This window comes from Syngnathus typhle, linkage group LG5, assembly GCF_033458585.1.
Source record: "Syngnathus typhle isolate RoL2023-S1 ecotype Sweden linkage group LG5, RoL_Styp_1.0, whole genome shotgun sequence".
Lineage (NCBI taxonomy): Eukaryota > Metazoa > Chordata > Actinopteri > Syngnathiformes > Syngnathidae > Syngnathus > Syngnathus typhle.
The window spans coordinates 14725688-14749761 of record NC_083742.1 but is presented as its reverse complement, the minus strand read 5'-3'; the positions used below and the strand labels follow the sequence as shown (position 1 = coordinate 14749761).

At 44.2% G+C, this 24074-nt stretch overlaps 5 protein-coding genes across 10 annotated transcripts; 3 read left to right on the top strand and 2 right to left on the bottom strand.

Moving 5' to 3' along the window:
• Positions 1-698: 698 nt before the first annotated feature.
• On the bottom strand, positions 699-4588 carry smyd1b (SET and MYND domain containing 1b). Of its 2 annotated transcripts, XM_061279503.1 has the most exons (10): positions 4343-4588; positions 3603-3779; positions 3321-3534; positions 2888-3018; positions 2747-2785; positions 2175-2370; positions 1693-1785; positions 1459-1622; positions 1136-1304; positions 699-880 (listed from the first exon to the last, which is right to left on the bottom strand). In XM_061279503.1, exons 1-10 carry the CDS (start codon positions 4462-4464, stop codon positions 716-718), a joined length of 1470 nt encoding a protein of 489 aa, XP_061135487.1. In that variant the 5' UTR covers positions 4465-4588; the 3' UTR covers positions 699-715. The 2 variants fall into 2 exon arrangements, with proteins under 2 accessions (XP_061135487.1, XP_061135488.1); XM_061279504.1 differs by lacking the exon at positions 2747-2785 and having other exon boundaries at positions 4343-4586.
• A 645-nt stretch (positions 4589-5233) lies between these two features.
• sprb (sepiapterin reductase b) lies at positions 5234-6567 on the bottom strand. Its single transcript, XM_061278948.1, has 4 exons — positions 6438-6567; positions 6140-6371; positions 5530-5817; positions 5234-5388 (listed from the first exon to the last, which is right to left on the bottom strand). The coding sequence occupies exons 1-4, from the start codon at positions 6534-6536 to the stop codon at positions 5234-5236; spliced, it is 774 nt and encodes a 257-aa protein (XP_061134932.1). The 5' UTR covers positions 6537-6567.
• Positions 6568-9261: 2694 nt separating this feature from the next.
• On the top strand, positions 9262-14038 carry lzts3b (leucine zipper, putative tumor suppressor family member 3b). Its single transcript, XM_061277585.1, has 7 exons — positions 9262-10250; positions 10531-11001; positions 11072-11239; positions 11304-11432; positions 11578-11769; positions 12119-12349; positions 12973-14038. Exons 1-7 carry the CDS (start codon positions 9444-9446, stop codon positions 13897-13899), a joined length of 2925 nt encoding a protein of 974 aa, XP_061133569.1. The 5' UTR covers positions 9262-9443; the 3' UTR covers positions 13900-14038.
• A 2053-nt stretch (positions 14039-16091) lies between these two features.
• On the top strand, positions 16092-20579 carry ubox5 (U-box domain containing 5). Of its 5 annotated transcripts, none has more exons than XM_061278823.1 (8): positions 16092-16459; positions 16672-16735; positions 17491-17592; positions 17649-18343; positions 18494-19020; positions 19153-19341; positions 19657-19910; positions 20040-20579. In XM_061278823.1, the coding sequence occupies exons 1-7, from the start codon at positions 16452-16454 to the stop codon at positions 19881-19883; spliced, it is 1812 nt and encodes a 603-aa protein (XP_061134807.1). In that variant the 5' UTR covers positions 16092-16451; the 3' UTR covers positions 19884-19910; positions 20040-20579. The 5 variants fall into 5 exon arrangements, with proteins under 5 accessions (XP_061134807.1, XP_061134806.1, XP_061134810.1 ...); XM_061278822.1 differs by having other exon boundaries at positions 19657-19921; XM_061278826.1 differs by having other exon boundaries at positions 16092-16354; positions 19657-20579.
• Positions 20313-23391, top strand: avp (arginine vasopressin). The gene is made up of 5 exons (XM_061278827.1): positions 20313-20455; positions 20585-20648; positions 21244-21597; positions 22299-22503; positions 22602-23391. Exons 3-5 carry the CDS (start codon positions 21463-21465, stop codon positions 22736-22738), a joined length of 477 nt encoding a protein of 158 aa, XP_061134811.1. The 5' UTR covers positions 20313-20455; positions 20585-20648; positions 21244-21462; the 3' UTR covers positions 22739-23391.
• Positions 23392-24074: the final 683 nt, after the last annotated feature.

Below are 24074 nucleotides of genomic sequence, written 5' to 3'. Positions count from 1 at the left end.
ACTTGTGCTTTCACACAAAAAATTAATTGACCCAAACATTAGTAAATTGGTGGTTTTCCTACTTTGCCAACTACCATGGAATCAACATCAAAATGGTATCTCAGTTGGTGTTTTTTTTTTTTTTTTTTCCTACCTTTTAGAAAGTAAATTTTTCAAAGAAGCCATTGCAACATTTAGCATACAGTAAAACTTCATTTAAATTGGCCCCCAATGTAGCAGCATTTACTGTGGGCATTTTAGTGTGGTATATTGAAGTGAGGCTACATTGGAATATAGTCATTTATATTTTTAGTACTTCTGTGCAAATTTAGATTAAACCTATACATCCACATTAGAATAATTACTGTCAAAATGTATTACCAAGTTAAGCTAAAATATGACTAGATATCTTCACACAAAGTTTGAGCTGGAGTCACAAATCTAAGCATGAGTGAATGGCTGGCTGTCGGTTACTTGACTTTAACTGCTCGACTAGTTTTGAGTGCACTCCACCTGTCACCCTAATGAAGACTAACTCGACTAAAAAAAAAAATTATTTGCCTCTCTAAAAACTTGAGTGAATTTAAAATGAACTGTGATTCACTTGCTGTCATGCTGCTAAACTGGAATGCGCTAAGGATACACTTCGGTATTGTAATGTGCGTCAGGACATTTTCTGCATGAGGCGTGTGTATGTGGAACTAAGAGATGAGAACACATTAGATTTTCTTGTAGTTTATTTTCTCCTGTGGAAAAGATTCTTGATCCCATCCTCCATGGACTTGGGTTCATGCATCATGGTCATGGGTTTGTTCTTCAGCGCTGCCTCTCTCATGCTGTGGTAGACGTACTCGTTCTGCTTGAACATCCTCAGTTCCATCTCAGTCTGCACGCGCATTGACTGGAAGGTGGGGGAGAGGTAGGTACGTCACAGCACTACTTTGATCCTAATTTCTCTTCTGGCGACTTTGAAATTGTCAGTAAAGTTCAACAGTGTCATAGGCAAAATACAGACTTGTTGCTAAATGTAGCATTCAGGTTACACAAACTAAATATTGATAAAAAAAAAAAAAAACATTGCTAGATTGAATCATCTGATATCACCAATAATTAAATTTAAGATCAACATTACAAGGTGACCTCATTCCTTTTGTACCTCCAAGTCCTTGGTGATGGGATGCGTGGGGCCGTGCGTGACCATGAGAATGGCGTAGGCCTTGCAGATCATCCCGTGGCCCACCTCGATCAGGCCGGCTTGCCAGTGGGTGACTCCCGCTCGCATGGCCGCCATACCAAGTGTCGGGTTATTGGGGTGGTACAGCTTCCTACCCAACATTTTACAAAATATTTTGTCTATTCTTGGAATAAATGTGATTTCTGTTACATATTTTGAAATATATAAGCTTGTTGAAACAAGCTGCGTCATTTTGAATCAACCCGTACTGCTTGGTGCAATAAAGAAATAAAATCTCTACATACGTGTAGCCTTCCACCATTTTGCGTGCGTATTCGGCAGCTTCCTCAAAGTACTGCAGGTAGGCCTGCACCTCGCTCATGGTGCTCCACATCCTCAGGAGATAAATGTGCGTGTCGGCCAGGATGGGCTCCGTCTTCTCTATGCACTCCTTGCAGATCTTCACTACCTGAAGGAAAAAACAATACAGGATGACAATTGATCGGCTTCCATCTCAAAGCCTTGATGTGTCGACTCACCTCGTGATAGTCTCCCTTTAATCGGGCCTGATCCATCTTGTCCAGCATCTGATAACAGTAATCTGTGGATTCTTTCACGTGCTCCTCTGACGGCTTTGCAGAGGAGGGATGCCCATGTAAATGTAATGTGACAAAACAAGCATTGGACAAAACTTCTATTGATACGATCGCCTCACCCGGTAGTTTGTACTTTTGACCTTTAATCTGTTTTTGTATTCATTTTTGGTTTTTTTAAATACAAACCACGCCACTGGGTGATTTACAATAAATACCTTTCTGCAGCGTCAGCCGCCATATTTAGCTGTTTGCATTCACAGATAAAAAGCGTCACCCTTCTGGAATATTCTTTGCTTTAAATAGCCACCGTGGCTCTTCTCATGTTTCCCTTATCAGAGGTGAGTGTGCTGTCTCTAAACATAGTGTGACTGTTTCAACCAAGTTTACATCCTGCATTCTCAGAGGAGACAAATGGAAAGGCCAACCTTGACTCCATCCTGTTCCCTGCCTCCCATCTTCAGGTCATCCTTGATGCGCTCCTTGCAGTGGTGGCACGTGCAATCGAAGAAGTACTGCGTCTTCAGTAGCCTCCGTCTCTCCTCCGACACGTTGATGAAGTCCACGTAGGAGACGGTCAGCTCCTCGCCCTCTGCGATCTTCCCCAACGAGCGCAGCTCAATCCTGAGGGGCGACAAAGAAGTTCTGTCAAAGCGTCGGTCGGTCCACATTTAAGCTTTTATTTGCATGACTGTTTTAGCGGATGATCTTATTATTGGTGTGATGATAAACCCAAATACACAAAGTGGACACAAAGTGGACTCAAAGCAGCTTTCGTGTGGATGAGTAGCAGACAAATCGGGAAGATAAAAGTCAGCAAATATGATCCACCGATATCTTATTTATAGATGCATAGAAAAAGGTTAGCATCTTTATGTGTGTTAGCAGAAAAGTTGGAGGTCACTTCAAAATGGCAAAGGTAAACTGCAATGGGAGAAATTGAACACAAAGTTGTTCATAGACAAACCACACACACAATATAGACTAAGAGGTAACGCACCTCCGTTGAGAATGATACAAAGTATTCACAGCTGACTGACTGAAAGACAGTTTTACACACACACACGCACACATAACACAAGGTCACGTTGAAACCGGTCCCGGCAAGTGTTAAGCAGAGGCACCAGACGGATTGACTCACTTGCCGTGGTTGAGGATGACACTGCAGTTGGGCCAGCAATCGTGATTGACCAGGCACAAATTGGGGAACAGGCCCACCCCCACGGCCTGAAGGCCCCGCTGGTCGCTCACAGTGAAGCCGTTACAGTTAATCTGTACGTAGAACAGTCAAATATTTTTTAACGTATTTTTATTATCCCTTTAGCACTTAGCAGCGGTGCCTCCTTATCATTCTTGTTTGCATGTTAGAAATAGTTCGCATTTATGGTTCATTGAACCAGCACTTAACAGCTATTAAAAGTTAAGGGTGAGTTTATTCTGTTGGTCTGTCTGTATGGAAATTACTTTCACATTGCTTTTTATGATTGCCAACAGTTATCACTCCATCGGCACACGTCATCGAAACAATCTTGGAGTTGTGTCAATGATGAAATAAAAAACATATCAGCGCTCACCAATCCAAAAACATGCGAGATGATTTCGCTAGTGTGCTGCTTGCAATTACGAGGCCAGTAGTCCAGGAAATTGTGGACATCCACTTTGAACTCCTTCAGATCGTCTTCTGGCATGTCTTCGATGTGGTCCTCCAGCTGGTCCAGCGTGGTCAGCTGCGTGTCGGACACCACGTCGCCCTCTTTGTCCAGACGCCACATGATGCGAGCTACCAAGCTGTACCGAGGGGACAACCACACACATTGACATCCTCACCTATGTTCAATTCAGCGTTCTCAACTCACCGGATGTTCTCGTTGGGCGCTTTGCCGAAGTTTTTGATGGCGGCACATTCTTGCTTGTGTTCGGCCCAGCCGGCCCGCTGGCAAGTACGGTCGCAGTAGTGAGAGAACTTGCATTGGCCGCATCGCTGCAGTTTGTCTTGTCTGCGGAAACAGCTGTGGCAGATGCGCTCTGCAAGACTGAATAGTATAGTACGGATAGTGTTGGAATGTGTTCAGGTTGAGGGTATGAGAGAAACAACAACTAAATAACTCAAAGTAAAATAGAAAAACCATTTACAAAATAAAATAAAAACGAAAATGCGTTTTTTTTTTTTTTAATGAAACTAACTGAAATTCCATGTTACGTTTATAAAACTACAACTATAATTTTAGCAAAAACTAATTTGTTTTCATTTGTGTGACTTTAAAAAAATAAAACTAATAATAACACGAAAACAAATTTAAAAATAAATGAAAAAAAAACAAAAGAGAAAAACTAATGTAAATTAACAAGCATGGTCTAAAAATTAATTAAAATGAACAGAATTTATTCATTTATTCATATACGTTAGTTGAGGTCCACATACATTCATCTTTACCGGTATCAACACTTATGCATTAATCTGAAAATTATCTGAAAATTTTTGAAAAACTTGACATTGTCTCTCCAAGTGCAGAGGAAAACCAACTGCAGCGTTATTCTAGAACACAAGCTAAATGAATAAAATAGACTGTATGACTCCCTCCCCCAAAGCTCTTACCTGTCAAAGACAACAGCTGCGAGGCTGGGCTCGGAAAAAATAACGTCCCCGGCCCAAAATTCCTTGTTAGCTTTCAGGCCCCTCCCCTTTCCAGGTGATTCAAAAATTGTTATATTCTCCATAGCACTGTTTCCTGGAATGCTTGAGCACAGACGGAGGAGGAGGACAACAGGAGCGTCTCGCTGCTGGCGGCTGAGTAAGCGGTCAGTTAGGGGCTGGCTTGCTTCATAATCCCCAACACCAATCGTCTTCTTTTAGAAAGACAACTGCACATTGCCTGGCAAAGGTACGAAAATAGCCAGCAACTTGTTGAGCTGGACCACCAATGCACAGAACGTGGGTTGCAGTACAAATGCGACATCTCGGTCGGAAACGTTTGTCAACGTAGCTTCGAATCGAATCAGAATTCCTCTGTAATTCGCTCTCACTCTAAAAACCATTCAGGTTAGTTTGTTTTTTTCATGGATGGATGCATGTGTCAACTTAACAGGCAGGAAGACCCCCATGGTTCCCATGACTTGGTAGGTGCCATGTCCCACAGGGTTATTTTTGGCCCTCACTTGTTTCTGTCTGTCAAGAATCCGAGGTGATGTTGGACAGCTGCGAGAAAATTCACGAACACACATCCTATAGACCCGCCCTCCAAAAGGTCTGACTTCACTGTTTGTGCTTTCTAACACACACAGACACACACACACACAACACTATTTTTAACTACTCCACTCATAAGACTTTTTCGCTGTGCATAAAACTTATTTTATTGTTAGCAATGGTTAGCATGCTCAAGGGCCCACCATGCTTCATGTTTAGCTATACAGACATGAGCCAAAGCATTTTATGTACGTCGCGTAAATATCCGGAAAATGAAGCCAAAGATATATTCTGTTGCGATTACAATTGAAAGAAGTCAATTTGTGAGCCTGTGGCAAAATCATTGTCTAAAAGAAGTCTCATTAGCTTGGTTGCAGATTCATGACATGGGTGCAGATGATACTGGATGCCGGTCAATCTTCGAATATCCTCCTGCATCTCTGTGTCCATTGGCCCTGGAAGATGAAAAGACAAACTTATTAAAAGGCATTATACAATAGAAACATTAAAAAAAAACACAATGAAATGATAAATCAAAATAGAGGAGAAACATTGCATTTTTTTTTCTTACTGGCCAAAATCAAATGCGCACATACCTGGCGAGTAGCTGAGCACTTTGACGTTAGGATTCTCAGCTGCCAGCACCCTGAACATCATCTCCCTGGCTGCTTTGGCGGTGCAGTAGAGCACCCAGGAGGGCAGCGGCTGCACAGCAAAGATTGAGGAACAGTTGACCACACTCCATCGCAGTCCAGCTCGTGGTGGAAAGGCCTGCAACACTCCCGCGGTCAGCGCCAGCACGGAGCTAATATTGAAGGCCAGGTAGGAATTGACCCCGTCGAGGTCAGTGAAGTTCTCAAACGGGGAGATGTCACCCAATGAGGCTGGTGGAGAGAAGAAACATGTCTGTACTGAAATGTTATCTTCTCAGCAAAAAACTTTCAAACTAGTTCATGGTTGGGCTTTCCGCATGGTAGTGACTCAAAACTTACTGTGCGAGGAAACAAAGTAGCTCAAGAAAAAGCATAGTAAGGTCATGGATGGGTTTAAAATCCAGACCTCAAGCCAATAGAAAACCTGTAGAGCCAGCTGAAACTTTCAAGAGTTTTTCTAAGAAGAAGTGGGTCAAAACCCTTTGCACCTTTTTCTGTTATAAAGACAAATGCATTGAAAAAGACAGTACAGAAAACGTGCGCAGGGTCTCACCGGCGTTATTGATAAGAAGCACGTGGTCTATTTCTTTGTGACTCTGCTGTCTTGTCATGTCCACGGTGATTTCCACGCCATCTTTTGTGCCCAGATCTGCTGCCGTACAGTAAATGGTCACATCCTGGATGTCCTTGAGGTTTTGCAGCAGTTCATCCTTCAACTGCTGGAGCAAAATCGTGGAGCGAGCCACCAGCAGCAACACGGAACCCGGCTTGAGGTAGCCTGCCGCCTGGAGAAACAAGTGACATTGTCTTTCTCTTATGTTTTCTTTCCAGACAACATGCTGACTACTTACAAGATTCGCAAGTGCCCGTCCGAATCCTTTGGAAGCTCCTGTGATGATGCACATGCACCTTCCCAAAGTGGTTCCATTTGCGTGAAGAACTCCAGACATTTCTCCCAAGTTGAATTGCTAAAGCTGAGATGAAAAGCGGATTCGGGAGAGGAGAAATACTCGTGTTGAATGTGAGCCTTGCGGTACTTTTATAAGCTCCCAAGAACGGGGATTTCATGGCCTCCATTTGACAGTGAAAATAGTCTTGGCTAGTTTTTACATCGGGAACTAATGTAATATTTCACGTTAAATGAAAAGCAAGGGACAGCATTTGCAGTGCGCTGAGTTGAACTACACGGAAATACACAATTTTTCGCGCATATCAAGGAAGAAACCCACACCACAATGGGTAATCGCTCTGGACGTTTTTCCCCCAATATCCAACAATAGGGACTTTGTTGAGTGGGAGAGCAATACAATTCTGAAAAAATCTTGGAAATTTTTCAACAAAACAAAAGAGCCAAACGAACAAAATTTGCAAAACAGAAAAACACTATTTTTCCCCAAAAATATATTATAGATAAGATCACATATCTATTATAACTCTTTCTTTCTGTCACGTGGCAGCAGTATTTGATAATTATAACCTGAAATGAACTACGAGATTTTTAAAAAGCGAGGGAAATTACAAACTAAATCTTGATTCTGTTGTCCAAGAAAGGATCATTTCTCTGACCCATGCAGAAACTCACTTGACAAGGACTCCGATCCCTAAAGAGCCGGATTTTAAAGATCACGGCGCCCTCTTGTGGCCAACTGAAACAAAAACACCCGTATTGAAAGTACGCAGCATTTTCTATGCAAATTTGCTATTACGTCATTCTGGTTACATTTCTGTAAGAGTGCAGATGTAATATCTTTGTTTTGTTATGTTTTTAATAATCAGTCATTTCTGCACTCATTTCTGCACAATATTCTTCACAACATCCACACGTCTGAACTTTTCATGAGCTAAACTCGTAACATTTAATACAGAAATGGGGAACCTAAGTCCTGAGCCATTCAGTCCGGGGGAGCCCTTAATCCAAATAACTATTTGTAAAATTTTGATTAGTAAATGCCTCTTTGCAGCCACTGCAGTTGAAACTCAGGTAGAGCTCCCTCGAACCGATCTATCTCCATCCAATCCATCCAGCTCCACGTCCATCCAGGCAATTCTCCCGAGGGAGAGCACCGACTGGCCGGATGCCAAAAGGGGGCGTTTGCATCATGCAGCCAGAGGGGCGGGTCCAGAGGTGGGTGTGTGTCTCTCAGCTGATGCGCGTATCAACCGAGCGACTCCATCATCAGCATCCGACGCTGACAGCGGTCGAAGACGGCATCCCCAGCTGCACCGACGCGCGGCGGCATCGCACGATGATGGCGGCCCGCGAGATGCGGCACTGACAGCGGAACAACAACGCGGAGCCTGCAGAAAATAGTGAGTATCGTCTATGACGACGGAACGCATCGCGAGGGTTGCTGTGCACAGTCGCTTGGAGGTGGGGAGGGGTAAAACAAAACAAACCAAAAAAAATAGATTATAACCATAGTCATCAAAAGGCGTTTGAACGTCCGCCCATGTTAACGAGGCCCGTGGATTTGAGTCGGGGTTTAGGATGGCGAGGAGGGTTCCACGCGCGGCTGCAGCCACGGGGCCTAGTGAGTGCGTGGAAGCGCGGTGCAATGAGGGCTCGATGCGGATGCTGCTATAAAGCCGCCCTTGCCGCCCAGGGATGCAGAGAAAAGAGGGAGTGAGAGAGGGGGCGCGGGGGGGGGGGGGGGGGGGCGTGAGGTGAGAGGGCCACAGAGGCACCTACCTATAAAACACACATTTGACTACTACTACTCGTTCTACTGCTACTACTGCTACAGTCACCCGAGAGGAAGTAATGTATCTAACATTCATACTTGTTTATAAACTGTACGTGTTTCTGTGTGAGTTCCACTCAGCTATCATAATATTAGGTACACCTGCATCCCCCTCACGTATGAAAATAAGGTGTTATCTATTGGAAGCACATCTCAGGATGATGCAGTGCTGTTGGACACCACTGCAGACTATAATCATAAGAATAGGCATGTTGTTGAAAATGATGGCTCTTAGATAGAATGAAATAAAAATGTGCATTATTATTTTTTGCATAGGCAGAGTTACTAAAAAGGGCATTTTGGTAAGACCCGATTATAAATGCATTGAATGTGGATCATTGTTTTACTTTTTGTTTTATGGAAAAGTGCTGAAGCGTATGGTTATATAGATGTTGTTGTATGTTTACAGTTGTGCCAATAAGTTTACATACGCTTGCAGAATTTGTGAAATATTGGCAGTTTTATGGAAAATATGATATAGTGGTCATGTTTATCAACAGTAATTGTTGTTAGCACAGCTGCTCATGAAGATTATTTGTGTTTTACATAGCAAATTGTAATTTGGGTCGCTAACTTCTTAGCATGCTAATGGGGCCCCATTTTATGGAAACTTTAGATGGCATCTGTCATGGCTTGTTCATTTGAAGATAAATTGAATTTTGAATTCCGATGCTACAAATGATAGTAAATGATCCTGGGAAAAACTGGCTAATATTCATCTTACTTTAGTATGTTAGCATACTGCTATGAGTGAGAATGTGGCTACGATTTTTTTGCCCCGTTGCCAAATATCTGCAGGACTGCCTGTGTCATGGCAAAAACATGTTTTGAGGAAATTTTCCATCAAATGTCACATGATAACTTGGAACCTATAAGGATGCAGTTTAGTTTCATTCGGTCAACACCAAACTAATTTTCTCTGCTCACCATTCAGTCGAATCCTATTAATGCAATAACAATATTGTATAACACCTCTCATTTCTCTGTGTTCCTCTAGTGTGTGTGCCCCCACTACCTGCATTAGGTTGTGATGACCCACACTGCATCCAAATGTTTCTGTGACCCTCCCCAAACCTGACTCCTAACCTCTAACCCCTGACCTTTGACCCCCTCACTATGGGCAGTGTTGGCAGTGGGGTGGCAGGCGAGCAGGAATTTGCCATGAAGTCCGTAGGCACGAGGACCACGCTGCCCCGCGCTCCACCTCTTTCGCGCCGTTGCCCCGGCGACCGCAGCTGCAGCGCAGAGCGTCTGCCCCGCCCCCCCGCGACTATATCTGACGGGACGGCCTCTAGCGACGAGCGAGGGAGCGTTAGTATCGGCACCGGCACCTGTACCGACCGGCCCACTGAAACGGCCTCCACCACCAACACGGAATGTACCATGGCGGCGCCCAACAACAACGGCCAGCTGGAGTGCGGCAACGCGGCCCTCAGGAGGGAGTGGGAGAGGGAAAGGCAACGAGAACGGGGGAGAGACAGGGACCGGGACCGAGACTGGGACCGGGAGAGGTTGGATAGGGAACGAGAGCGGGAGAGGAACCGGGAGAGAGAGCGGGAGCGGGTGGAGAGAGAGAGACTGGAGCGAGAGCGGGAGAGAGAACGGGAGAGAGCCCGAGAGAGGGAGAGGGAGCGGATCGAGAGGGAGAAGATCGAAAGGGAGCGGGAGCGAGAACGGGAACGAGAGAGGGAGAGGGAACGAGAGAGGCTGGAGGGGGAACGGCTGGAACGGGAGAGAGAGATGCAGGCCGCGGGTCTGGATGTCTGCGGGAACGTCGTGGGCCGAGGAGCCAACGAGAAGAACAGTGTTGGGGTGAACCAGCATCAGCACAGAGAGATGGTAGCCGCCAGAACCGACGGTGAAAATAACCCAGCGGGACACAACCCGCCCAAAATCATGGCGGTGTCGGGAAAACTGGAGCAGGTACTTGCGAATACCCTCTTTTCTCTCGCTCTTGATTCAACTGAAGCTTCGGCCGTCCATTTCTCTCCCACACTGCCAAAAACAGCCTTGAGAAACAGGAACAAAGCAATGGCATGCAGAATTTATGTATATCACTTAGTTTTGGCAAAATTGTGGGCCGGTACAGCAGGAAAATTTGACTTGGCAAGAATTCTTAAAATGGAAGTCCAGTCAAAAATGGTCTTATTTTGTAGTCGCCGACGAATATATTAATTTCATCCTCCCGCTATCTATTTCCCAGGCAATGCAGAGAGACACCGGCCTTGTCCGTCCCTCCGCCTTCAAACCGGTGGTTCCGAAGAGTTTCCACTCCATGCAGAACCTCGTGGGCAAGGCAGGCGGGGCTGGGAGCGAGGGCAAAAGCGAGGCGAGGGCCGAAGGCTTCTGTGAGGGGAGAGGTGGCAGGAGAGGCAGGGATGGTGGAGGGGGGGAGTCAGGAGAAGTGCCGGAGGCCCTGCTCCTGGACCAGGAAAGCCCGGTGAGGGTCACCAGAGGTGAGGGAGTGGGAAACCCTAATGAGGTGGTTCAGGGGGGGATGTCCGACTCAGGCAGGAACTCTTTGACCAGCCTGCCCACCTACACGGGTTCGGGCTCTGGTTGTGGACCTCCGGCCGCACTTGGGCCGCTTAGCGCTTCCACAAGCCACATCAACAGGTTGGGCATGGCCGGTGCGGCAGCGGGCTTGGACAAGATGGAGAAGCCCGGCTACCAGGTAGGCACTCCTACATACATGCATGATGTGGCATCTCACTATCAAATGCACTTTTTGATTTTGTCTCCAGAACGGACTTTGTGCCTCAGACAGTGGTCGATCTTCATCGGGGAAGAGCTCCTCGTCCTATCAGAGGCTGAGTCACATGAGTGACGCACCCGGACCCTTACGCCCCTCCCCTTCCTCGGATGACATCATCCAGGACCTGGAGGACCGCTTATGGGAGAAAGAGCAAGAGGTCAGTATTTGCATGACTTATTTTACACTTTATAATATTTCCCAATTTCTTCCTCGACCACTAGGTGCAGCACATGCGCCGCAACCTGGACCAAAGCGAAGCTGCCATTATTCAGGTGTTTGAGGAGAAGCAGCGAGTATGGGAGCGACAAATGGACGAGCTGAGACAGAACTATGCCTCGCGCTTGCAGCAGGTGACCTGATGTCTGATTTCCAACCATCGTCCGTAAAATATTGCTGCATGTTGACTTGCAGTACGTAGCTGTACATGCTAATGTCATGAAAACCCAATCTCAACATCATCAATATCACGCAAATAAAATGAATATTTACCGACAGGTTACGCGCCGTGCACAGCGCTCGCAGACCGCCCTGCAGGCCCAGATAACCCGTTTGTCCCAAGACAAGAGAAGACTCCAGGAGGAGATGGCAGCCCTACTTGCCCAGCGAGAGGAGCTGGAGAGAAAGTGTCTGGATTACAGGAAGGAGCAGGCTGACATATTGCCACGTCTGGAGGAGACCAAGTGGGAGGTGAGATACAGTATGAACATTTGAACCAAATGAAGTGCAACCTGCAAAGTTGAATGCAGTCACAGTCTGTACGGTTTAATTTGTGAGATATCATTTGAAATTGATATACAATTTTAAATTGAGATATCATTTGAATTGGTTTCGTTACCATGCTTAACATTTCTCAAATCATCCTTCATAATTAAAACAAATGGAAATGCCATTAATATGTTCCACTCCACTTCAAAAAAATAATTAAAAAATATATTTTTGTTTTGTTTTCTATAAAGAAGACTGCACTGTAGAATGTTTTACATTTTAAAAACTATATAGAATTAGACAGTAACTTAAAAACTCACCCTTGACGCAGGTGTGTCAGAAGTCCGGCGAGATCTCCTTGCTAAAGCAGCAGCTGAGAGAAAGTCAAGCTGAGGTGACGCAGCGGGCCGGAGAGATGGTGGCTCTCAGGGGCCAGCTCAAGGAGCTCAACGCCCAGCTGAGGGAGCAGGAGGAGGCCATGCTCGGACTGAAGGAGTCCTACAGCTCCAAGAGTCTGGAGTTGGAGAAGTGCGAGGCGGACCTGAGGAGGACTCTGTCCGAGGCCAGTTCCAAATTTGTTTCCTCTTGTGGCATGGAAAACAAGCATATAAATTGAGCTCTTTATGTGCAAAATTGAATTTAATTCAAGTTATCAACTATGATGATACTGAAAAAGAGTGAAGAGAATAAAGCACATAAATATCATTTCCAATAAGTGCAACTGCTAGATGTAGAAAGGTTCCAGTAAATCCAAATAATTGAAATTCTAATCCACAAAATCCATGTTGGGAAGGAGTATCAGGAGTATGTCAACGTGGGGAATGAACAACATTCAGCCAAAGCCAAAACAATTTCAGGTTTTTGTGCCGGATGAGCTTATAAGAAGCTTGCGTAGATAAAATATGCATATTTTATGTAATAGCTTGAGGTTCATGGAAATTAAGAAAGAGTGTCTTAAAAATCCATCAATTTTCAGCAGTTTTTTTTAACAGAAAGAAACTACAAACATCATACAAAAGTTTCCCAAAAAATATTTACAAATTTTTTACAAATAACATTTTTGTTCATTTGTGCACAAGTGATAGGCAGAACAATTAAATGCTTTTTGCCATTTTAACACAAAGAAAGCACCTTCAAATCACACAAAAATGAATAAACAATGTGTTTGATTTTTTTTTCCTCCAGGTTTCCATCCTCCGAGAGAAGCTTGGTGTTTTCGAGGCAGAGGTCTTGAGTCTAAAACGAGCCCTGAATGAAGTCAGCAGAGGAGCCGAGGTCGTCATGAGCCCAAATTTAGCCGCCGCGGGCCTTTTGCCACCCTGGGGAATGGTCCATTGCCCGCGAACTCCCGGTGATCAATCGACCAACTCGCTCCCCCCTACGGCCGACACCCTGCTGAGCCTTCAGAGTGATGAAGCCAAAGCTCAGAGGCAGGAAGCTCAGAGGCAGCAACGAGAAGAAGCGCAGTGGCAACAGCAGCAGCGTCAGGACGCGCACGCGCAGCAGGAAATGCAGATGCGGCAGGACGCTCACCTACGCCACGAAGCCCAACTCCGCCAGGACGCTCACCTCCGCCACGAGGCCCAGTTGCGCCACGAAGCCCAGCTCTGTCAGGAGGCCCAACAGCGGCAGCAGGAAGCTCACTGGGACGAAGCGGGCGAGCTGCGCAGACAGCTGGAGCAGCTTCAAGCCGCCTTGCGCCTCGAGCGCCAGCAACGCGAGCGCCAAGCCCTCAACTTCGACCAGGAGCGACACACCTGGCAGGACGAGAAAGAGCGGGTGCTGAAATACCAAGCCCAATTGCAGCTGAGCTACGTGGAGACCCTGCAGAAGAACCAGGCGTTGGAGAAACGCATGAGCCAACTGGGGAACAAACCCAGCGCCGCGTGCACCGTTCCCACCACCACTGTCACCAACACCTCCCCGTCCTCCTCCTCCGGTTCGCCACCACCGCAATCCCTCTCGGCTCTGTCTCCTCAACCGCCTCCATCCCTCACCCTCACCCTGTCCCCGCCCTGCGAAGACCAGAAGGGTCCGCCTTCTCTCCACCAGCTTGCCCCTCCTTGGGCTGGACCTTCACGCCTGGAGAGGATAGAGTCCACTGAAATTTAAGAACACATTCAGGGAAACGCTCCTCAAAATGCCCACTGACCACATCACATTGTACTGTAAGAGCATTTCAACTGACCACACACAAAAAAACACACGGAATATTTGAAGGTACAAGTAAGACGATCAAAACAAAAAGTATATCAATTTTTAGACAGCCTTCCTCCAGGACAACAAACTGACAATGTTTAGCTGACAGCACTAACACAGCGGTCGTTTATTTCATTCCCGTGCCAGGAAAAAAAAAAAAGGACCAAGACAATCAGGGATATTGTCAGAAATTGCAACAACAGTATTATCATTATTATTATCATGCGATATTTATTATTCATTGTAAGTCTGTGTCAGTCGTATAATGTACAAGTAGAACTAGTGGTCAGAGTGTGTGACGTTAACCTGCATTTTTGGCCGGAGAGCGCCTTACTCCATTGTTTCCAGCATGTGTACGAGAAATAGTCGTGCTGGGGTTAAAAAAATAATAATAATACAAGTGTGGATTCAATTTTTTAGTGCTTTGATTATATATATGTCTATATAGGTCAATCACTTATTTCTCATTCGGCGACATCACACTGGACTTTTATCGTTGAAGTCAGTTTTCATTTCATGCACAATGTCCAACATGCATGAGTCAAACATATCCTCAGATATAACAGAGCTTATATTTTCTCAAATAATACTAATAATTATAAATTGAATATATGTTGAGCTGATAATCAACCCAATCCAAATAATGAGGTTGAAGCGTTTACCTTCACCTGCGGTGACTAAAACTGAACGCTAGTGGTCAGTGTTGATCTATAATGGTGCTCCGAGATGACTTTCTTTCCTCCTTAAACTGTAAAACAGTGGAAAGAAATGAATGGAAGCACACCATCTCAATTAGTCAGGAAATAAATCCCAAAGTGAAAAAAAAATAGAGAATGTATGATAAACAAGAAATAAATTCTTATAGTTCTAGATTGTACATGCGTGTGTGTGAATGAGGGAATGTGTGCGTGTGTGCCAGTTTCTAAAGACGATAGAGGGACTAGTGGCAATACTGCAAGTAAATCTATGTTAAGAAAGAATTATTTCATTTTTTTTGAGGACAGTAGAATGAACATGGAGGGAAGTAGGTGTTAGAGTTTGTGCATCTGATTGCATAGTTTATTTCGATTGAACAATGGGAGAATTCAACCTAACTGCACTACATCATGTCCATGCAGTTGACATGTACATTAGAATCCAGTGTGAATATCATGGCTTTTATATGTGGTGTACATGCCAGCATACAAAGATGTTGCTCAAGAATATTAACGTATCGCTAGGGTATCACATATAGTATGATCATCTTTATTATTGTTATTATAAATGACAAAGAAAATGTGCCATTGAGTTTTTCTTTGTGTTTTTTTTTTAACTGTGTAGATAGCCTATTGGCCTATCATATGGAGGTGTAACCATAGCAACCTTGTCCCAAAAAAGAGAAAAGATGCTCCTTTTGATGTAGGTGATAAATGTAGTTGCCATATTGCATAACTGTTTAGAGAGCAAAATCAATTTTATACATGTTTCAAGTTTATTGTTTATAGTTATGTTATTAGTATTGTTCTGGCTTGATTAAAACCACATCTTTGTTAAGATCAGATGACTGAATAAACGTGAATAATTCAGCTATTATTGTGGGACATTGTATTCCTTTTTATTGTGGTATATGTTTATTTAAATTAAGGAGATCAAGTATTGAAATTGGTTCAAAGTAGATTGGAACTAGTAAAATCTTTTTGCTACTCAACATGATTGCACGAGTACACTTATTCTTCTCAAATACTCCTTTTGGATACCAACTAGGAAAGAAAAATCCCTCATTGACTAGCATGAAAGCTCCTGGCCTCCAGTGATACTGTTTAAAACTGGTGGAAAACATCTAAATTATCTTTCAATACTTTTCTGAGGGGATTATCACAAGCATGTTTGGCCACGAACTTGTCCAGACAGTGCAACTTGCGTCAAAATAATAGATACTGGCTTGCAAAAAAATCAAGAAATTCCAGAAAAATAATTCAAGAAAAGAAAATGATAATAAACGTACTGGTGGTGTCACTTGATGATTAAAACAAACAAACAAAAAAGGTGAGGATGTCAGTCACGTGGCCATTTGTGTTAGGTTTGTACCATTTCGCATTCCGTAGTTGTTTGCACTTGTGCTGAATACTATCTATGAATTAATCTTTTAAAGGCTTGGCACGCTGAGACTTAAAGTGCTGTAAATTGGCAAAACGAATTAAAAACGCTTTAAGTATATTTCAGAATTAGGATTGTTTTAATTTAAGAAAGTCATTCAATTCGCATATACCTCGCAATATGCGCAAACGCTTAAATACGCCGCAGTTTGCTCCTTCTCGCATACCGTATTTATTACCGGTCAAGCTAGCTTACTGCGTTACGCTTTACAGCAACGAAACAACAGACAATAGTTCGTTTTCCCAATTTATATTGTTATATCGTTTGCGCAAATTATATTTTCTTCTGGCGGCAATCGACAACAATTGCTCGATGACGCATTCAATCAAATGCACACGTAAACGCGACTTTACTAGATTATCGCTCCTTATTTGTTATCTGAACGTCTTTGTGCATTGTTGTTACCTTGACCTGCGTTAATGAACAGTCACAGAAGTTGCACGTCATTCACCAATATTTGCTGTACGACTATGTTGAGCTTTTTAATTGTGCTTCCTTGACCTATTGGAGTTCCTTGTATCTGAATTGGAATGTGTTTTCTCCTCTCAGGTTGGAAAACATGGTGGTCGATCTTTGCCAGCCACACTTCAATACGAGCATAAGTTGCAATAAGGTATTATCCACCCATTCATCATGGAAGATTGTCTTTTGTGCCAAATCACAATATAAATTGCACCAGGGCACATGAAACGTGTTTAATTAGTGTGACTTTTGGGGGGGAATCCTCATTCTTACCATCCATTGTAATTATGCTTCAAGTCACAGCTCTTACTTTATGCAGTTAGACTCTTGACACATGACCACAATTATGTTATTGTCTCTACTCTATCCAGTTAATCATTCAGCGTGTCTTGTGAAAGGGTAGATGAAATGTGATAGACTTGGAAAGAGGGGAAAAAAACTGAAGGGTGGGGAACAAAAGGCTTGGAAATAAAAACGCCGAGGGCAACAGTGATGTGTGGGAGCCTGAATCATCGCTGGCCTTATGCTCTTTTATTGTCGTTTTGTCATCTAAGAAAAGATGCATTTTCGACACACTCGCGGCTTCTGCTTAAATTCATTTCAAAGAACTTTTTTGCCTCATCCTTGGGCGCTGCTCTCAAGTTCAAATTCTTCAATCCTTTGAATTGAATGCACAGCACCCTTGTCTTGCCGAGTAGTTTGTCGTAGGGCAATGGACAAATGGATTTCAATGTGGTACATGTTTATATACAAATGCCTTTATATAAATTGATTTTAGTGCAAAGAAGCTTTTTTTTTGGAGGTGACTTGTTTCCTAAAATTTAGTTTTAGTAAGTCTTTCCAGTTGCATTGGCTTGCTTTTATTGTTTTCCAGTTTCTGATCGTTTCTTTCATGTCCCTCTGCAGTTGTGTGCAGATGGTTACGATGTCACAAACCTTATATCAGCGGATCCTACTGTGCAAAGGCGGGGCTTCAAGCTGGAGTACTTTTTACGTCCTCCTGTGCAGGTGAGATGTTGCTTCGTTCAGACGTGTGTTTTTGTTCAACCGTCAACGTTCAACAGGTAACGTTAAGGTTCGGCTTCCGGGTGGAGCTGTGCAGAATAGATGTGGAGCTATGGCCTTGGGGCATGGACCGAGGACAGTGCAGCAAGAGACTGGAGATCAGCACCAGCTCTGATCCGCTTACTCCTCGGAATTTTGGCCAGGATCAGTTTAAAAATGGCCTCCGGGAGGAGCAGAAGAGCAGAAAGCAAGAGGAACCCCGTCAAGCTCGTCAGTCGAATGGCCATCAGTGGACTCTCCAGGCTCAAAGGTGGGGTGGGAAGGCTCCAGATGTGTCTCAGCAAAAGCCTCAGACTCAATCAGGCAGTTCTGAGCAAGACTTTAAACTGGTGGGCCGTTGTGAGCTCAAGGAGGAAACCAAAGTTAGTTTCTCCCGTCCTCCTTTTCAACTGCGGCCCCCCTTTGTGCGCCCGCCTCCTCCTCGGCCCAGCGACAGTCGGCAAGAAGAACTGTGGAGCCGAGGACACCTTTCCTTGACTTCCGTCACGCAGCTCCGCGTGACACTGCCTTTCGGCGGCTCGGCGTCCGCTCTGGGTCTCAAGGCTTTGGCGGTTTGGGGGCTGCCGGCTCGTTGCTGCCCCCCGGAGGAAGTTGAGAGGATTGAGCACGCCCACAAAGCCAGTCAAAGATCACGATGCGGCCATGTCCCAGCAACTGTCAATCAAATCAAGCAGTCCTGCTCAGACACACCGAGGTAAATATGTTGCCTTTATACTGAGCAATCATCCTATCTTATATTAATACCATGCTTGATTAAAAAAATGGTCTTAAGCTGACTTCAATTATTGGTAGAAAATAAATCACTACAATCTGACTTCACTTTGTGCTTCACTTCTGATCCTAGCGCAGAATGTCTCAATTCAATCCCAGAGGAGTTCCTTGACCCCATCACCCAGGAAGTAATGTCGCTTCCCATGCTCCTCCCAAGTGGCGTGTCAGTGGACAGCACCACCCTGGAGGAGCACCAGAAACGGGAAGCCTCGTGGGGGAGACCAAGGAGCGACCCTTTCACCGGCGTCCCCTTCTCCGCCACCTCCCAGCCACTCCCCAATCCTCAGCTGAAAAGACGAATCGACCACTTCGTCCTGCAGAACGGCGGCGCGAGGAGGGACGGGATGACAGGGAGAAGTGGGGAGACAGAAAAGCCAAACGCCTCCAGGTTGATTGGCTCTTTGGCGGCAAATATAATAGAGGACAACGTAACGGGACAGTCGTCAGATTCTGGAAACATTCCATCCGACTCGAAGCTTTACAACAAAAACACAGCGCTAAATCGTAACGGCGGGAGGAAACGACACCTGAGTGGATCAGAGGCAGCTGTGCCACAGCTACTACCTCAAGCCAAACAACCAAGAAGTCACACAACACCAGGTAAGTCATACCAGCATCAAACATCTGGAAAATAAGTGGCCCATTATGAACAAACAAAAAATAAAGACAAACTAAAAGCAAAAAAATAGCTATTGCGATACTTCCATCCTTGCTGTGTCTTGTCTTCTTCAGGGCCAAGCAGCAGCAGCAGCAGCAGCGGTGGCTCGCATGAGCAACATCTGTCATCCAGCCTGGATGATGCCCTCATAGCCGTCTTAAAGGGGAGACCCTCCTTTACGTCAAACTTATCCACGCGGGGGACTGGCGCTCCTCCCACCGGGTCAGTGGAGGCCTCAACTGTACGACAGGCTACTGCTGCAGGTGGGCACTGGAAAAATGAAAAAACATCAAGACAATCCCAGTCACATCATTTTGGTTTCACAACAAAGGACCAAGACAATCACAACAGGTGTCAGCATAATAGCAAAATGCCTCTTCACCATGTTTGCTTTGAAACGGGGGATCCGCTAATTGATCAAAGCTCTGTCAGGTTTATATTCACTTTGCATTTTTTAATGTATTCAGGAGCAAAACCATTCAGTGATTTATACACCACTAGCAGAATTTGAATATGGATTCTGCAGTACCACCCCTGCCTCAGTTTGTGGCAACCCTTTTTTTTTCCCCCCTTCCCAGGCGAGAGGACGTGCTCATCTTGTTCCTGCGCGCTCTCCCCATACTCGATGCCGGCATCACCAGTTTACCGGCTCCTCTGCGGCCACTTGCTGTGCCGCCCCTGCCTCCAAAGTAACTCGGCACCTGCGCTCAACTCCATCACCACCACCACATCCTCCGCCTGCTTCCTGTGTGCAACCTGCCGAACCCCCTCGTCTCGCAGCGACATCCTCCGCGTGCATCACTAGCCTGCCCGGAGACAGTACAAGGCGGAGGCACGGAAACGGTGTTTGTCCTTGTTCATCGCTACGTTCTCAGGCGTACAGAGGACGTCAAGAAGTATTGCGTAAAACTGTTGAGGCGAAAAAAAATAGATGATTGTCCTCTTCTTTCTCTTTTTCTAGTCCATTCATTGAACACTGCAGCCTTGGTTCAGGCACCTTGTGGACACACAAAGGGGCTTGAGGATAGTGAAGCGTCACCAGGGTCTAAATGCACAAAGATGAAAGCACGGAGGCTGAGGCTTCACAAGATGTTGACCTTCTCATGCCGCACATCCTCCATTGGACATTTCAACTGCTATTTTGGACAGTTGGAAGAATAAATGCGGAATTTAGGTCAATTGCAGAAATTAAATCCGATTTTAAGATCTAATGATTTTGGCCATTTTGTGCTGACAACCACTCCACAGGTATGCCGTGTCTGTCCTCCTTCAGAGCTGCCACCGAGCGTGCAAAAAGATGCAGTCACAAAAGACTTGTATATTACAACCACGTTGACAAACATGTTGGTCTCCATGACAACATCAAGTATAATCAAGGTTGTGATCTTGCATCCGCTCTTGGAGAGCTGCATGCAAAATGGTGTCTTATAAGAACAATAATATAACCTGAGCTTTCTTTTGTTCAATGTAGTAAATAAATATTCAACCTTTTTATATTTTATACAGCGCATGTCATCATTAGGGTGAGCTGGAGCCTGTCTGAGCTGACTGGAGAAAACAAGTGGTTATGGTGAGACCCCTATGTCACAATTCTTGATTCTGGTATGTGCGGCTTGTCCACATTTTGGGCAGTGTAATATAAAAGTATAACAATAACATACAGTAGGTGCAAACAGTTACACAGTAGAAGTTGCTCTTTGCAGAGGATAAAGTATAGATGCCTCTGATGTCCTGTGAAATATTTTTTAGGTATCTGTACTTGACTTTTTTTAATGCCTATAAATTTTACTCCTGACATTTGAAGCATGTCACTAGTTTTACTCCTCAAACTAGGCTAGTTACTTTTTTCATCTTCCACTATTGAGGACACCTCTGCAAGATCCCCGATGATATAAATAAATGCACTTAACTGCTAATAACATCTAATAGGTGAGCTAAAATGCAGCACATGCAACACAAGTGGATTTAAAATGCTAATTTTGTTTGGATCATCGAGTCATAAAAACAAAGCAAAGAAGGTTAATCAAAGTAACCTTGAGGTTGCGCCATAAGTAGTTTTAGATGTTGATTGGACTGCTCGAGCACGAAGTGCTCAATAATGGCTGACAAACGCTTGATTAATTGTGTTAAAGGTTTGCCTCTTTGGACTTGTTTCTTTTTTACAGTTTGTCCTTTTGCCAGCAGCCTGATTATTGTCGCATGTGGAATACAGACAAAACCATTTGTTGCCGTTGGTGCGGATAAGTGATGCGCAAACACATTCGCCTCGACCTCTCTGGTGCGCCTGTGACGTCACGTACAAGTGTCAATCAAGCACTTAAAAGCGAGGGAGCGGGCGGTGAAGCATCCCGCACCAAACGAAAGCTCAGCATTGATCAGCAGCAATGGCTCGCTCCTCCGTGCTCCCCCTGTGCGTCCTGGGACTCCTCGCCTTCTCCACCGCACTCTCCTCCGCCTGCTACATCCAGAACTGCCCCCGAGGAGGCAAGCGCGCCTTGGCCGAGACTGCACTCCGACAGGTGGGCAACATCTTTCTTCTTCCTTATACTGCACAATTTTACTGTAAAAATATCTTTTTAATAAAATTCCGAATTAGACATACATTTGGGTACTGTACATAATATACGTGACGTTTTTTGATGTTTAAAATCCTCATTTTTGATGTTTGCCGAATATAATTGTAGTTAAATAATATACATTTGGAAAATGTAATTCATTAACAACAAAATATCTTTAAATTGATCATATAATTTACCTTTCTGAAATACGTAGGTCATTGGCACCCTCAAAATTTAAAAAGGAATGTTCTCATAGATTCATATTTTTCCAGAAATATTTAATTCAAGTTTAAAATTTAATAATTAAAATATGTAACATTCGAAAATGGAGTACATTGCTAACTTTGATTATAAAAATTGCAATATTTTATATACAAAAAACATTTTTGTTTAAACTTGAGTACTGAAATGTGTTTCATTATTTTGCACATCTTTATAGTTTTAACATTATGATGTGCTGTACCATTTTGGGGGGTAAGAACTAGCAACACGATTAGGACTTTTTCTTTTAATCCTAATGAGCAAAAAAAGTACTAATGTAAAAAAAAAAATTGAGTTGACGGACTTTAACTTCAAAATAACACCAATGGAGTTACCCCACTCTAGTTCTGTGGCACTTTTAAATTAACATTTTTGAAAAATGTCCTATTTTTGCCTTGCAGTGCATGTCATGCGGCCCAGGGGAAAGAGGCCGCTGCTACGGCCCCAACATCTGCTGCATAGACAACTTTGGCTGCCTTCTGGGCTCCCCGGAAACGACTCACTGCGTGGAGGAGAACTACCTCCTTACCCCCTGCCAAGCTGGTGGGCGACCCTGCGGACTTGAGGGAGGCCACTGCGCCGCTTCGGGATTCTGCTGTAACTCTGGTGATAAATCAATCTCCATCCTCTCATTTTCCAACATAAAATGTCAGCGACTGTACGTGTGTTCACTTGTTTGAACTGGTTTTGGGTTTCCCTTGCAGAGAGCTGTGCTGTGGACTCCTCCTGCCTGGGGGAGGTTGAGTTGGAGAATCCTACCCAAACGTCTGCAGGGAGTTCACCTGCAGAGCTGCTCATGCGCCTTCTCCATGTAGCTACCAGGGGACAGACTGAGTACTAAAACGCTGTCGTCACTCTTACTCACTTAAATGCCTTTGAGACTCCCAACCTGAAACATACACTCACTTAAGTCGGTGTTTCCTCAACCTTTATTTAAGCCAAGTGCACATATTTTACATTTGGAAAAACTTCAAGAAAAGAAAAAAAACCGGATGAAATATTGAAGATCTTGCCTCAATTTCCGCCATCTAGTGGAAGAGCACAGAATTGCTCTGCTTGTCACTATAAGCCACAGGCAAAAAGACATCATCATTATTTGGAGTAAATAAATCATTTTGAGCCTAAATAAGTGAAACCGGATAGGGGGTGTTTGGGGATCAATGACTCCAGTCACAATCACTTCTATTTAATCTAACACAAATAGTGTTATGACGCCTTGCACTCACTCTGCCCTTCCATCACTCTTTGAAATAATAAATAAACTATGTGCATTTGAGATTTGCCACTGTGTTCATTAATGTACAAAACGATGCACATATTGTAAATTAATTTTACTCCCAGTGCACCCCAGTCTTCAGGTTTCTGATCATGTATAGTAGCCAACCAAAAATGCAATTAAACAAGATGCCATAGTTAGTTAAACAACAATGCTTGACCAAGTAGGTGTATGTGACATTTGAGTGAAAATGGAATAAAACAATATGGAGTATGTTATGATATTTGTCTTATTATAAATTCCCAGAAAGCTCACTGGAAAGGCTCCAGATTGTAACAAAGCACTACAGAAAAGTGGATATATGAATGTGAATAAATCTTAAGATTCTGATTCTTGGAAAAGGATATGAATAATGAATATGTGCTCGCAGATGTGTTTCAGCATGTGCACGGGTGAAAGTGTGCGTGCGTGTGTTTTGTGTTCATTCCAGCTCGATTACAATGCGGCGCCTGTTGGATTTTGTCAGTTAAATTATTGAATCAAAGCCACTCAGAGTACACTAATTCACATAACCGGCTTTTATGCCGCTGACTGGCAGCTGGTAAACGTTCCAAAAGACTTTATTGCCAAGAGTAACTGCATTTGTACTGAGTCCAAAGTCCTTGCACAAAGGCAAACCTGGTTTAAACTGGTCGAGCTTGTGCGTAAAAGACTCAACTTTGGGAATCAGGCATGCTAGTTGATTGGTTTAAGTCTTGCTACAGACTAAACAGAGGTCAAAAGTACACTGCTTGCTGGAGAGGTGAAGTTCATTCAGTCATCTTCCAGACCGCTTACAAGCACAATAACAAGCATCTATTTATTTTCAGATCGTGATCATGTATAAATAGCAATTTCTGGCAGGGTTTTGGATACAGCTCTCATATTTGATCACATGTCACCTTCTTGCCAATTCATAAGA